Consider the following 15,155-nt stretch of genomic DNA (forward strand, 5'->3'; position numbering starts at 1 on the left):
GGATAGCTTATGTGATTGCTCTGCTTCGGGGTAAAGCACGCGCCTGGGCTACGGCGCTCTGGGAACAGAACTCACGGTTGTTATCAGCATACACTGGGTTTGTGGGGGAGTTCAGAACAGTGTTTGATCACCCTAACAGAGGAGAGACCGCTTCAACCGTGCTGCTGTCAATGAGACAGGGAAGCGAGAGCGCAGCTGCTTATGCAGTCAACTTCCGCTTCGCGGCTGCGAGGTCCGGCTGGAATAACGTTGCGCTCCGTGCCGCCTTCATAAACGGACTGTCGTTGGTTCTGAAGGAGCAGCTGGTAGCTAAGGAGGAACCGCGGGATTTAGATGGGCTTATCGATCTCGTTATACGGTTGGACAATCGGTTGGAGGAACGCCGTTGGGAGCGAGGCGAAGGACGTGACCGGATACGCGCCGCCCCTCTCCCTTCCGGGTTCGAAAAGCTCCACAGCCGCAGCGCTTTGTGGGGCAACAGCTCCCCCTGCTGATGTTGTTAGGGAAACGCACAGGGCCAAAATGGGGAGGCTGATCCGTGGAGAGTGTTTTCTCTGCAGCTCAACTGAGCACACACAGAGAAACTGCCCCAAACGGCCAAAACGACAACACTCGCCCTTAGAGACTGGGCTAAGGGGGGGTCAAAACATTCAAGTGAGACACACACAAATTGCCACACGACTCCCAGTCACAATCCTGAGCGGGGATTTAACCCTTCAAGCCCGAGCACTGGTGGACACGGGGTCAGAAGGGAATCTGCTAGACAGCAGATGGGCAAGGGAGGTAGGGCTCCCTCTGGTGGCGCTTCCTTCGCCGTTGCAGGTGCGGGCACTAGATGGCACCCTCCTCCCTTTACTCACACACAAGACACAACCAGTAACTCTGGTGGTGTCTGGAAACCACCGGGAGGAGATTGAGTTTTTTGTAACTCCTTCTACCTCCTGTGTGATTTAGGGCATCCCATGGATGTTGAAGCACAATCCCCGGATTGATTGGCCGTCTGGGGTGGTGGTTCAGTGGAGCGAAACCTGCCATCGGGGGTGTTTAGGATCCTCGGTTCCTCCCGGTTCACAGGCTAAGGAGGAGGTCAAAGTCCCTCCCAATCTGACGGCAGTGCCGGTTGAGTACCACGATCTTGCTGACGTCTTCAGTAAGGATCTGGCACTCACCCTTCCCCCGCACCGTCCGTACGATTGTGCCATTGATTTGGTTCCAGGCGCTGAGTTCCCGTCCAGCAGGCTGTACAACCTCTCACGACCTGAGCGCGAATCAATGGAGACCTACATCCGGGACTCATTGGCTGCCGGGCTGATCCGGAACTCCACCTCCCCGATGGGGGCAGGTTTCTTTTTTGTGGGCAAGAAAGATGGCGGACTTCGTCCATGTATTGATTACAGGGGGCTGAATGAGATTACGGTTCGCAACCGATACCCGTTGCCATTGTTAGATTCCGTGTTCACCCCCCTGCATGGAGCCAAAATCTTTACTAAGCTGGATCTTAGAAATGCGTATCACCTGGTTCGGATCCGGAAGGGAGACGAATGGAAGACGGCATTTAACACCCCATTAGGTCACTTTGAGTACCTGGTCATGCCGTTCGGCCTCACCAACGCCCCCGCGACGTTCCAAGCCTTGGTTAACGACGTCTTGCGGGACTTCCTGCACCGATTCGTCTTCGTATATCTGGACGATATTCTCATCTTTTCTCCAGATTCTGAGACCCATGTCCAGCATGTACGTCAGGTCCTGCAGCGGTTGTTAGAGAACCGACTGTTTGTGAAGGGCGAGAAGTGCGAGTTTCACCGCACGTCTTTGTCCTTCCTGGGGTTTATCATCTCCTCTAACTCCGTCACCCCTGATCCGGCCAAGGTTGCGGCGGTGAGAGATTGGCCCCAACCAACAAGCCGTAGGAAGCTGCAACAGTTCCTCGGCTTCGCTAATTTCTATAGGAGGTTCATTAAGGGCTACAGTCAGGTAGTTAGCCCCCTGACAGCCCTGACCTCTCCAAAAGTCCCCTTCACCTGGTCGGATCGGTGTGAAGCCGCGTTCAAGGAGTTGAAACGACGGTTCTCTACTGCGCCAGTTTTGGTGCAGCCCGACCCTAGCCGCCAGTTCATGGTTGAAGTGGACGCCTCTGACTCAGGGATAGGAGCCGTGCTGTCCCAGAGCGGAGAGACCGATAAGGTACTTCACCCGTGTGCCTACTTTTCACGCATGTTGACCCCGGCTGAACGGAACTATGACGTCGGCAATCGAGAACTCCTTGCGGTGAAAGAGGCTCTTGAAGAATGGAGACATCTGTTGGAGGGAACGTCCGTGCCATTCACAGTTTTCACTGACCACCGGAACCTGGAGTATATCAGGACCGCCAAGCGGCTGAACCCCAGGCAAGCCCGCTGGTCACTGTTCTTCGGCCGTTTTGACTTCCGGATCACCTACCGCCCCGGGACCAAAAACCAGAGATCGGATGCCTTGTCCTGGGTGCATGAAGACGAAGTCAAAACGGAGTTGTCGGATCCACCGGAACCTATCATCCCGGAGTCCGCTGTGGCCACCCTCACCTGGGACGTAGAGAAAACCGTCCGGGAGGCCCTGGCATGGAGCCCGGATCCCGGAACTGGGCCGAAGAACAAACTTTACGTCCCACCAGAGGCCAGGGCTGCAGTCCTGGACTTCTGTCACGGCTCCAAGTTCTCCTGTCATCCTGGGGTGGGTAGGTGGGTAGGACCGTGGCAGTTGTCCAGCAGCGCTTCTGGTGGGCGTCCCTGGAGGCCGACGTCCGGGATTATATCCAGGCCTGCACCACCTGCGCCAGGGGCAAGGCTGACCACCGCAGGGCATCAGGACTGCTCCAGCCGCTGCCTGTGCCTCATCGCCCCTGGTCCCACATCGGCCTGGATTTTGTCACGGGCCTCCCGCCATCCCAGGGCAACACCACCATCCTCACGATAGTGGACGATTCTCCAAGGCGGCCCACTTCGTGGCCCTCCCGAAGCTCCCGACTGCCCAGGAGACAGCGGACCTCCTGGTCCACCACGTCGTCCGGCTGCATGGGATTCCAACAGACATCGTCTCCGACCGCAGTCCCCAGTTCTCCTCGCAAGTCTGGAGGAGCTTCTGCCGGGAACTGGGGGCCACGGTGAGTCTCTCGTCCGGGTATCATCCTCAGACCAATGGGCAAGCAGAACGGGTCAATCAGGAGGTGGAACAGGCCCTGCGCTGCATGACAGCCGCGCACCCGGCGGCCTGGAGTACCCATTTGGCCTGGATTGAGTATGCCCATAACAGCCAGGTGTCTTCAGCCACCGGCCTCTCCCCTTTTGAGGTGTGTCTGGGTTATCAGCCCCCGTTGTTTCCGGTGGTTGAGGGAGAGGTCGGTGTGCCCTCGGTCCAGGCCCATCTGCGGAAGTGCCGTCGGGTGTGGCGCACCGCCCGTTCTGCTTTGCTAAAGGCCCGGACGAGGGCAAAAGCCCATGCAGACCGTCGGCGGACCCCGGCCCCTGCGTATTGGCCAGGGCAGGAGGTGTGGTTGTCCACCAAGGACATTCCCCTGAAAGTGGACTCCCCCAAACTACAGGCCCGTTACATCGGTCCCTTCAGGATCCTTAAGGTCGTCAGTCCAGCCGCAGTGAGGCTTCAGCTTCCGGCCTCACTGCGGATCCATCCTGTTTTCCATGTGTCCCAGATAAAGCCGCATCACACCTCACCCCTCTGTGCTCCGGGTCCGGCGCCGCCTCCTGCCCGGATCATCGATGGCGAGCCGGCTTGGACTGTGCGCCGGCTCTTGGATGTCCGTAGGATGGGCCGGGGCTTCCAGTATTTGGTGGACTGGGAGGGGTACGGACCCGAAGAACGCTCCTGGGTGAAGAGGAGCTTCATCCTGGACCCGGCCCTCCTGGCCGATTTCTACCGCCGCCACCCGGACAAGCCTGGTCGGGCGCCAGGAGGCGCCCGTTGAGGGGGGGGTCCTGTTGTGTGGGCCGCTGAAGAGAAGGTACTGCTGGCCCATCACCACCAGAGGGCGCCCTGTCTGGAGTGCGGGCTCCAGGCACCAGAGGGCGCTGCCGCCTCACAGGAGCAGCCGGGGTGACAGCTGTCACTTATCGCCTATGACAGCTGTCACCAATCATCTGATCAGCAGTGGTATATCAGCAGGACGACATCTCCACCTCTTTGCCGAGATATCGCTCTACCTTGAAGGTACTGTTCTCAGCCGACTGTGTTGTCTTTGTCAACATTAACACTTTGTTACTTTTGTGCGTGAAGTAGCAGACATTCTTCCGACGAGAGGAGGAGGTGGTTTTCCCGCCATACGGGTTGCTGGGTGCACACGCACCCACCTTTAACTGTTTTTGTTCCTCGCCAGCAGTACCAGATCCGACACGCGGAGGCAGTGGCCACCTAGGAGTTCGGGACTTGGCGGCTCCAGTATTCCCGGGGTTCGGTGGCGGAGGAAATCGTGTGGTTCCGGTTCTGCTTTGGACAGATGTCTCTTATCTTCGAGCCTGCCCACGTGACACATTGTGTGAATTGACTTCTTGTCTATTGTTGTAATCTGTTGTGTTTGTTGTGCTTTTTGTCACAACAGTAAAGCGTTGTTATTTGGCTACCTCCATTGTCCGTTCATTTGCGCCCCCTGTTGTGGGTCCGTGTTCCTACACTTTCACAACATGTTGGTTGCGTCATTCGCCTGTGGGCAGGCTTTGAGTGAGCATTGGTCCACCCCTCGCGTCGGATTTCTTTTGTCTGGGAAATGGCTGAGAGACTGCCGCTTTGCTCCATGAAATTTTTTTCAGAAACTGTTAGAGACAGGCAGTTGGAAACCATTTGATAGATTCAGTTGGATATCGATGAAGATTCTGTCGGCGTCACGTGGATTATGGACTGTTAAAACCTTTTTAAAGATGGCCCACGGCGGCAGAGGGCGCGCGGTGCGCCGAGCAGCCATCGGCAGACTGGATTGACCAGATAATTTTTAAACTGAATGCTGTGTTGATCCGGGACATCATGTGACTACCACAGAAATGGCAGGAGAGCTGGACATAGCACTTTTGCGGCACATTCCACTGTTACAGGAGATTTTGTAATGAAAGACGTGCGGAGGATTTCGCGCGTCGGCACGAAGCAGCTCAGGACGCACAGCAAAAAAACACCTCCATGTTGGAAGCCTCACAGGACATGTTGGGGCATGTCCAGCTGTTACACAGTTTCTCGGATACTCACTCGACTGAAAGCCATCGAAAGCTGTCTGAATCTTCTGAATGGTTTCCAACACGGAGGTGGGGTTTTTTTGCTGCGCGTCCTGAGCTGCTTCGTGCCGACGCGCGAAATCCTCCCCACGTCTTTCATTACAAAATCTCCTGTAACAGTGGAATGTGCCGCAAAAGTGCTATGTCCAGCTCTCCTGCCATTTCTGTGGTAGTCACATGATGTCCCGGATCAACACAACATTCAGTTTAGAAATGATCTGGTCGATCCAGCCTGTCGAATGGCCGCTCGGCGCGCCGCGTGCCCCTGCCGCCGTGGGCCATCTTTAAAAAGGTTTTAACACTCCTTAATCCGTGTGACGCCGACAGAATCTTCACCGATAGCCAACTGAATCTATCGAATAGTTTCCAACGGCCTGTCTGTAACAGTTTCTGAAAAAAATTTCATGGAGCAAAGCGGCAGTCTGTCAGCAAGTTCTCAGACAAAAGAAATCCGACGGGAGGGGTGGACCAGTGCTCACTCAACGCCTGCCCACAGGCGAATGACGCAACCGACAGGCGTTGAAAAACTCACGCATGCGCACGAAGGTTCAAGCTTGGCTGATGCAATCACACGTGATTCAAATCCATATAGTTTTTGAAAAAAATAAAAAGGTCCGTTACTTTATGGACAGACCTCGTATACGAGTATATGTGTGTGTTTATATATCTATATCTATATATATTTATACAGATTTACATATACATATATATATATAGAGAGAGAGAGATTTTCTGACTGAGACACTTCTAGTTATAGCTAGAGAAAGATGTTTACAGCTCTTGATGTTCTTAACTGGTCTTCCAGCCAAATAATGATCCAGACCTACTCTGCTTAACTTCTGAGATCAGGGGTGAACAGAGTATCATTTCTGCATTGACAGGAATGATGATGATAATAACAATAATAATAATAAATGCATTTTTTTAATTAAAAATGACAATTTAGAAGAAGAAACATGGCAAATGTTCAAAGTGTCTGAGTTGGACCATGCTTATAAAACAGGGATGCTGCTCACAACATGAGAGAAGCACCAGAACCTTTTAGGGCAGGAGCAGAGTGGTGTCTCCTCCGCACTGACTCTGCCTCCTTATAACCTCCTGCAGGCCTTTCAGGATGTGAGGAAAGCTGGGTGCCTATGGAAACTTGGGGATGTTGTTGCTGCAGAGGCAAATGCCATCCCTCTGGCTGCACAGGTGAGTCTTTTGCTGTTGATGGCCATTGGTCAGTTAGAGGTGTAAGAGCCAGGCAGACGTCCCCCACACTGAGCTGGCGGCACTGCAGGCCACACAGACGGGCCGTCCTCTGTGGACTGCAGGAGGACCAACCCTGATCACGCACAAAGAACGGATACTCCACATACACATCCACCGACTCCTGCAGGAAGACAACAGATGGAGAAATACACTGTACACAGTTGTCCACTAGGGGGTGGTATTGCTACAGTTTGGGAACTTACAGTGTGGGTGTCAAACAGCAACTGCAACTGAAGGGTCAATAAGTCGTCTGCAGTATTTTGTTGCAAATGATTTGTTGCAGGGCAGCACAGTGGCTTAGTGGTTAGCACTGTTGCCTCACAGCGAGAAGGTTGTGGGTTCAATTCCCGTGGCCTTTCTGTGTGGAGTTTGCATATTCTCCCCGTGTTTGCGTGGGTTTCCTCCGGGTGCTCCGGTTTCCTCCCACATCCAAAGACATGCGGGTTAGGTGGATTGGAATCTTTAATATTGTCCGTAGGTGTGTGTGTGGGTGTGTCTGTGTTTGTTTGTCTATTTGTGGCCCTGTGACAGACTAGCATCCTGTCCTGGGTGTACCCCGCCTCGCGCTCTATGACTGCTGGGATAGGCTCCAGCTCCCCGCGACCCTTAATTGGACTAAGCGGTAGAAGATGGGTGGATGGATGGATGATTTGTTGCAAATGATTTGCAAATGACGTCTACTCTCAGAGTTATATTAATCAATGTATTCTTCTTCAGAGGTCATTCTTTGGAGAAAACAAACAAAACAACAGCAACAACAACCTGCAGACGTTGTACCCTCTGATGATGCTCCTATTCAGGAAGGTACTAAGTCAGCAGGAGCCCATGGGTACTGTAGCTGGGCCATGAGACATTATTAAAAAAATGCTGTTGTCTGTCAGCTACTCCCACGTGTTCAGAGTCGCCACAGCAGATCCAGTACAGAACCATTTGGGATTTGGCACAAATTTTACACCAGATGCCCTTCTAGATACAACTCTAGATTTACATGAAGAAACAAACAGCCACTGGTCATCCTAAAAGGTTCTTCATGCACATATGTACCAGAACCCACTCTGCTTAGCTTCTGAGATCTGACAGCATCAGGTTTACATCGAGCAGGCTGACTGCTGACTTACTAATAAATCAGTCAATCAATACATCTTTGATTTTCAATTCTGTAATAAAGTTTTAAATTATATAAACATACTTGATTATTTTAAAAATGTACTTGGAAATATTAAAAAAAGTCAGATTACAAAGTATGGAGTCTCACTCTCTCTTTCTATATATACAACCCCCGGCAAAAATTATGTAATCACCGGCCTCAGAGGATGTTCATTCAGTTGTTTAATTTTGTAGAAAAAAAGCAGATCACAGACATGACACAAAACTAAAGTCATTTCAAATGGCAACTTTCTGGCTTTAAGAAACACTATAAGAAATCAAGAAAAAAAGATTGTGGCAGTCAGTAACGGTTACTTTTTTAGACCAAGCAGAGGAAAAAAATATGGAATCACTCAATTCTGAGGAAAAAATTATGGAATCACCCTGTAAATTTATCTTCCCCAAAACTAACACCTGCATCATATCAGATCTGCTCATTAGTCTGCATCTAAAAAGGAGTGAACACACCTTGGAGAGCTGTTGCACCAAGTGGACTGACATGAATCATGGCTCCAACACGAGGGATGTCAATTGAAACAAAGGAGAGGATTATCAAACTCTTAAAAGAGAGTAAATCATCATGCAGTGTTGCAAAAGATGTTGGTTGTTCACAGTCAGCTGTGTCTAAACTCTGGACCAAATACAAACAACATGGGAAGTGTTATGTGTCGGACGCAGCTCGGAGAACCGACCAGCGTTTGAAGGACCCAGTATGAAATAAGCAGAGCACGGTTCAAAGGCTAACTGAATTTAATACATAACAGTGATAATATAACAAAAAGGTGCGGCCTGGCGTGGTGCGCTCCCAGCAGCGCTAACGGTCCGGAGCCAGAAGCTGTTTCGGACCCAAGGACCCCGCCGACACCCCCCAGGTGGCCGCAACAACCGAGTCTGTGAAAGAAGGAACCATTATGTGAGTCCACACTCTACACACAGAACACTTAAAAGGTGTACAAACAGCAAACACTTCCTGGCTTGATTACTGATCAGCTTCCCAACCTGCAGGCATGGAACATCCAGTTCACAAAACTCCACTGCAGTGGAAGCTGATACATGACTAACAAACAGCTCAATACAATAAGGTGTGAGGGACACCACATTTACTGACTGTATAACTGTTAGTCACAAAATCTAACGTACCTCAGGAAGTGTGCTGACGAGCGTGAGACCTCACCCCCTCCTCTTTCACAGACTGTGCATCAAACCTGGACGTTCTCAGCATCCGCTGTTGATGAGATGGCTCCCGAGACGACGATCTCACCCGTCTGGTCACAAGGTCGAGTCTCTGGCAAATACACACTGTGCACTCCAGTCTTAAATGCCAACATGTTCCAATCCATCCAGATGCACCACAGCTGTGAGTCCTGACGAGTCGCAGGTGATCAGGGTGAGGTCCTGACAGCCTCAGCAACACAGCCACTCAGTCCCAAACGCAAGCCACCTGGGAGGAAACCAAAAGACAAACAAACCGGCAGCCAGGCCCCCCCAGCCATATAACAGGAAGGTTGTTAAAGGCAAACATACTGGTAGACCAAGGAAGACATCAAAGCGTCAAGACAGAAAACTTCAAGCAATATGTCTCAAAAATCGAAAATGCACAATAAAACAAATGAGGAACGAATGGGAGGAAACTGGAGTCAACGTCTGTGACCGAACTGTAAGAAACCGCCTAAAGGAAATGGGATTTACATACAGAAAAGCTAAACGTAAAGCTAAACATAATTTTTTCCTCAGAATTGAGTGATTCCATATTTTTTTCCTCTGCTTGGTCTAAAAAAGTAACCGTTACTGACTGCCACAATATTTTTTTCTTGATTTCTTATAGTGTTTCTTAAAGCCAGAAAGTTGCCATTTGAAATGACTTTAGTTTTGTGTCATGTCTGTGATCTGCTTTTTTTCTACAAAATTAAACAACTGAATGAACATCCTCTGAGGCCGGTGATTCCATATTTTTTGCCAGGGGTTGTATATATATTATATATTGAGAGCCCTTTTCCATGTGAAGCAGACATTTAAAGCACTTTTTGATGATGCACGCTCTCAAACATGTTCAGCTGCGCAAAGGGAGCAGTCTAGGAAGTCACTATCTTTTGTGATTTTTCAGTCTGATGGGGATTTAAACTGATAATGCTATGGTCTCAACCCACTGGTTTAGCATATAGACCATCACCTGTTGTTGTCATTTCCTTAATGCAGTATTTGAATGCATCCCTTCAACACCCCCCCCCCCCCCCCCCCCCCCCAAAAATGTGGTTGTAGCACAGTGGCTTGCAAACACTAGCACTGTCGCCTCACGGCAAGAGGTTGTGGGATCATTTCCCGTCTGGCCCTTTCTGTGTGGAGTTTGCATGTTCTCCCCATGCTTACGTGGGTTCCCTCCGGGTGCTCCGGCTTTCTCCCACATCCAAAGACATGCAGATTAGGTGAAGTGGTGATCCTAAAGGGATCGTAGGTGTGGATGTGTTTTTCTTTGTATAGTGGCCCTGTGGTAGACTGTCATCTTGTCCAGGGTCTACCCCATTTTTTTTCCCTTTGACTGCCATAATAGGCTCTAGTGCCACCCCCCATCTGTAAGTGGGTCTAGATAGAAAATGAATGAATGAATTAGTTTGGCTTCTCCCTTTTTGCTTGTGGTCACCAAAGCAGAGCTGATGTGGATTTGCATGTCGATTTGGCAGAAGTTTATTTTATTTTATTATTTATTAAGCTTCACCCATTATTATTATTATTATTATTATTATTATTATTATTATTATTATTATTATTATAAAATGTAAAATTTTAGAATTTGGTTTCAAAATCGCTTTCTAGTTAATCTGTTTAAATTCATCATGTTTTCTAAAGGCTGTGACAGACTGGCTTCCTGTCCAGGTTATACCCCGCCTAATGCCCTATGACTGCTGGTATAGGCTCCAGCCCCCTGTGACCCCGTGGACAGGATGCAAGTTTGTCACAGAGCCACATGACAAACTCATTCACACTGCTATAACATGCAAACTCCACACAGAAAGGACCCTGTTGGGAAGTGATTCCACAACCTTCTTGCTGTGAGGCAACAGAACACAGTAAATTTTGCAGAGTAAAATACTGTATACTCTGCCAGGATAACATTTGGTCTCAGTCCAAATAGAGTTAAATATACTCTATTATAGAGTGAAATCAGCTCTACCATCTTGTTAAATCAAGTTTTTCAACTCCAGTAAGAGTCATTCACACCACAGTATGATAGAGGTGATTTTATACTGTGATAGAGTATATTTAACTCTTTTTGGACTGGGACCAAATATAGGCCTGGCAGAGTATATTTTACTCTGCAAAATTTACTGTGTAAACACTAAACCATCATTCTGCCATCATACTAAAGTCATTCAGATCATCTATCTAATCTTCTTGGTTATTGAGATATACAAAAAAGGTGCTTTTTGGACCAAATTTCCTTGATCTTTGAGCAAACTACTCCAAAATCTAATCACCAGTCTGAAGGAAATCTGTCCAGTCATTTTTGAGTTATCTTGTCCACAGACAGTGACACCAGTGGGGGGGGGGGGGGATACTCTGCTGTCTCTGCTTCAGGTAACCACAAATAAGACCTGTCAACTAGACACCATCAAAAACATATTCAACAAGAGTGTTGCCTCAAAGACTCACTGCTACTTGATCTGACAATGTGCCAGTTCCCAGCATGCATTGGAAAGTGTCTTGATCTGATTTGTATTATTTGTTCGAGGTGGAAGTTGTATCTCTCTAATTATGCCACTGTGTTTTTGTGAGTGGAGTGGGTGCAAAACATAGCGTTTGTGCACACATGGTGCAAAACTGTACCAGAATATGTGTGTGTGTGTGTGTGTGTGTGTGTGTGTGTGTGTGGTTGGAATGAAATCTCTGTGGGTGCAGTTATTCTGTTTGAAACTGCAAAAACAAACAAATAAGTTGAGTTTGTATTTGTGGTGTTGAGAGGTTTGCGGTACTCCACATTGTGTCAAAAGAGAGCATGTTAGTGTATACACAGTTATACACTTGCAATACTTGCATTGCACTCTGCACTGCTTTTGCGTAATTTGAGCCTTTTTAATGATTTCAGGCTGATTTGAAGGCATCAAGACATCATGTTCAAAGTTTTCCGGTTACTTCAATCTCAAGGAATAATATGCATTTATAACAGAATGGAACCACTTTCATATTGTATATTGAATCTTTGGTTTTTCGTGGTCTCAGTGCAAAATTTAAGAATAATAACAACAGCTACTTATGAGATGTCTGCTGTGAATGATGAGTAACAGCGAGATTATCTTCTCTCTCGCTCTCTTGTGTTTTACCTCTGACTGCTGGTTGTGAAGCAGGATGAGGAGGCGTGAGATCGATGAGGAAGAGGATGAAGGACTGATGCTCTGCACTGTGCAGCAGCTCAGGCGGAGGTTTGGATAGGCCAAGGAGCCAAGCAGGAAGTCCTCCGTCTGCAGGTGCTCCACCCTTCTGAGCCGCCCGTCCCTGAGCTCGATCAGCGAGCCCGCTACAAAGTGAGGAATCAGCCACGGGAACTGGCTGTTTGAGGAGGAGGGATGCTCAGAAGAGAGGTGCACACGCAGTCCTGCTGGGACATCCTTTGTGGAGCTGTCAGCCTTGTTTGTGGTATCACCATCTGAACCTCTGACAGAGAAAGGTGGTTTGACAGTTGATGTATGCAGTAAATCAGGTTGACAGAGGGATGCTACAGAGTCTGATTTATCAAGTCTGGCAAAATGCTCCATTTTAATGTCATTTCTCTCTATATGCAGGCTTTTGCTCTGTCCATTGCTCCGCCTCTCTGTGTTTAAGCTCTTGTCCCTCGATGCCTTGAGTGTGCCTGAGCAATACCCCCTCCCCACCCCACTGAAACCCTCAGTGAATAAAGAGACAGGGCTGAACCTGTACAGGTGGTGCGAGAGCCTCATCTGGAGCTCGTTGGTGCCAGAAAAGTGGCTGTGATGCTGATAGTGGTGGGAAAAGTAACAGTCAGTGTTCAGTGGGTTGAAATCCGTCCACTCTGGGCAGACACTGAATGCAGAGAGGTAGTGAGGTTTAGATCTGGTGGACTTGTGCATCTGTGTCCAGGAATGGTGCAGTGGAAGAAGCCGTTTAGGTATGGGCCGAAAGGGACCCGTTTGTTTTGTCCGAAATCCACTGTGGCTCTTGTATGGGTACGGCACCTTGAATGTTGCAGTATCACACTGCGGCTGCGTGGAGCTGAGCCTTGGGTCCCTCTTCTTGAGTGGGAGGTTGTCCCTGACCGGTACTAGAGCCGGGGTTGGTGAAATGCTCATTGGCTCACTCTGGTACTGCAAACCCCACTGCAGAAACTGAAGAGGCGGTGTGAATGTGGAGCACAGATCTCACGGATCTCTCTGATCTTGAAAGAAAGAAAAAAAAAAAAAACGCAATTCAGTCTGTCTGTTTCTCTGTCAATCACTCTGGACAAGTTGCTTGATAAACGACAGAACACTTTTCTTCCTGTCTTTCGTCTGTCACCTTGTAAACTCGTAGGCAGTTAATACCATTTTGACATCTCAACAATGACTTCAGCATCAACTCCAAATTGAAGCTTTCAAACCAGCAATTGCAATATTGATGGGGGTTAGATTGACTGACATCTACCAACTCCCTTGTAAAAAGTACTATGGCAACCAAGTGCAACAGTGTGGTTGGAAAGAATGCTCATAGTGAGTACAAGGCAATGCAGAAGCTAACAGTGTAAATGCAAAACATTTCTGAAGTTGAATGTATATTTTTAACAGTAAAATTTTTTGAATTAAAAAAAACCTGGTGTGAGAGTGCAAGGACAGGTGCTGCAGAACGTGACCCACTTTCCATACCTGGATGTGCAATTACATGCTGACATCAATGATGAGATCTGACCAGATAGGAACGGCCTTTAGCCAGCTTTGCACTTGTGTTTTCAACAACAGAGACCTTTGACACAAGACAAAAAGCCGGCGTCATGTCAACCCTGCTGTATGGATCTGACAACTGGACAACCTACTGCCGCCACCTGAAGATCCTTGAATGATTCCACCATTGCCACCTGAGAAGTAGCCTCTGCATCAAGAACCAGCTTCAGCGGGTGGGTCATGTTGCTGGGATGGATGACAGCTGTCTTCCCAAGCAGATCTTCTACTTTCAGCTAAGTGAAAGAAAACAGTCCAGATGAAGGCAGAAGAACCACTACAAGGACCTCCTGAAGCACAACCTCAAGAGCTGCTCCATTGACTGGAAGACCTGGGAAGAACAAGCAAGGGACAGAGCCAGCTGGCAAATAAAGATTCACGGGGGAATGAAAGTCTTCAAAAAAATGTGGGCAAAAAATACAGAGGAGAAGAGGAAGGAGAGAGGGCAAGATCCTGAATGGCAGAAGCCTCCCGCAGCAACCACATGCAGCATCTATCAGAAAGAGTGCGCATCAAGACTGGGCCTGTTCAGTCATCCCTAGGTCCACTGTCCTCTCTGGGAATTGTCCAACTGACCATCTTCCTTGCTCCTGAAGGATTGCCATGATGATGGCAGTCCTAGGAACACCTAAGATGCTGCACAAAGAACCCTCGGACTTCCAGGTCTCTGGTAGAAGACCCAAGCTTGAGGAACACACAGACAGGCTATATTCTACTGATGAATCAAGTGGTTTTGAAGAATGCTATAGCTCTGTTCTCCAAGTGTACCTACTGTAGGATCCCTTCAAAATCCCATCCACATCCAGCCGCCCTCACTCTGTTTTTGAAAAGTACCCTTTCTTCATTATATTTACAACAGTGCAAGAATAGATGTTCTACAATATTACAATGTGCACAGAGCTGTGAGTGCACCTTTGCCTATTAAATAATTTCGATCAAACCTCAATCTTTTTATAAGTATGTGCTCTCATTTGCTTCTTCCTGTAATTGTCTTTGCCCTCACTGACTTTTGTATTTTATACCTGTATTAAGAGTATTTGTAAGTTAAACATTCCTCATGCATGCAGTTAAAGCAAAAAAAATGCATTTGGTTGAATGACTGCAGTGAGTAATTCCTCACTGTGAATTTTGGTTTCCCAACATTTGCCAAAGGAAATTTCATGTGTAGACTTACATTTTTCTTCTATGCATCCATCTCTCTGTCCATCCAGATACCATCAAACTGCACGTTCATGCAGGATGTCACAGATCTGCTCACCTGTCTGTTGTCCTTCCAGGCTGCAGAGTGAACAGGAGCATCCACAGAAGCTCTACAGAAGATCACACGCACTATCTTCCTCTTCTCTTTTCCCTCCTACTCACTTTTACATTTTGCACTCCCACTGTGCTCAGCCAATCCTCTTAACCTTTTTCAGACTGATTTCTGTCTTTTTTCTCTATGAATCACTCTCATCTGAATCGGTTCACCTCATGGATGGTACCGAGTAGCACTCCCAGCTTCTCTTCCATTTGTACTCACCCTCCTCTTCCTCTCTTCATGCTCCCTCTCGTTGGATGTGTATAATTAGAAATGAGACTGCTGTGC

The 15,155-nt window shown here is 48.4% G+C and overlaps 1 protein-coding gene and 1 long non-coding RNA gene across 5 annotated transcripts; one reads left to right on the forward strand and one right to left on the reverse strand.

The window, feature by feature from the left end:
• Positions 1-6,060: 6,060 nt before the first annotated feature.
• On the reverse strand, positions 6,061-15,155 carry LOC117507376. Of its 4 annotated transcripts, none has more exons than XM_034167227.1 (4): positions 15,038-15,155; positions 14,745-14,848; positions 11,970-13,035; positions 6,062-6,628 (listed from the first exon to the last, which is right to left on the reverse strand). In XM_034167227.1, the coding sequence occupies exons 3-4, from the start codon at positions 12,947-12,949 to the stop codon at positions 6,262-6,264; spliced, it is 1,347 nt and encodes a 448-aa protein (XP_034023118.1). In that variant the 5' UTR covers positions 12,950-13,035; positions 14,745-14,848; positions 15,038-15,155; the 3' UTR covers positions 6,062-6,261. The 4 variants fall into 4 exon arrangements, with proteins under 4 accessions (XP_034023117.1, XP_034023118.1, XP_034023115.1 ...); XM_034167224.1 differs by having other exon boundaries at positions 14,933-15,134; XM_034167226.1 differs by having other exon boundaries at positions 6,061-6,628; positions 14,829-15,134.
• LOC117507377 lies at positions 6,786-10,071 on the forward strand. Its single transcript, XR_004559698.1, has 3 exons — positions 6,786-6,803; positions 9,036-9,041; positions 9,931-10,071. It is a non-coding gene; the product is annotated as an uncharacterized LOC117507377 (long non-coding RNA).

Source organism: Thalassophryne amazonica, chromosome 3, assembly GCF_902500255.1.
Source record: "Thalassophryne amazonica chromosome 3, fThaAma1.1, whole genome shotgun sequence".
Classification (NCBI taxonomy): Eukaryota; Metazoa; Chordata; class Actinopteri; order Batrachoidiformes; family Batrachoididae; genus Thalassophryne; species Thalassophryne amazonica.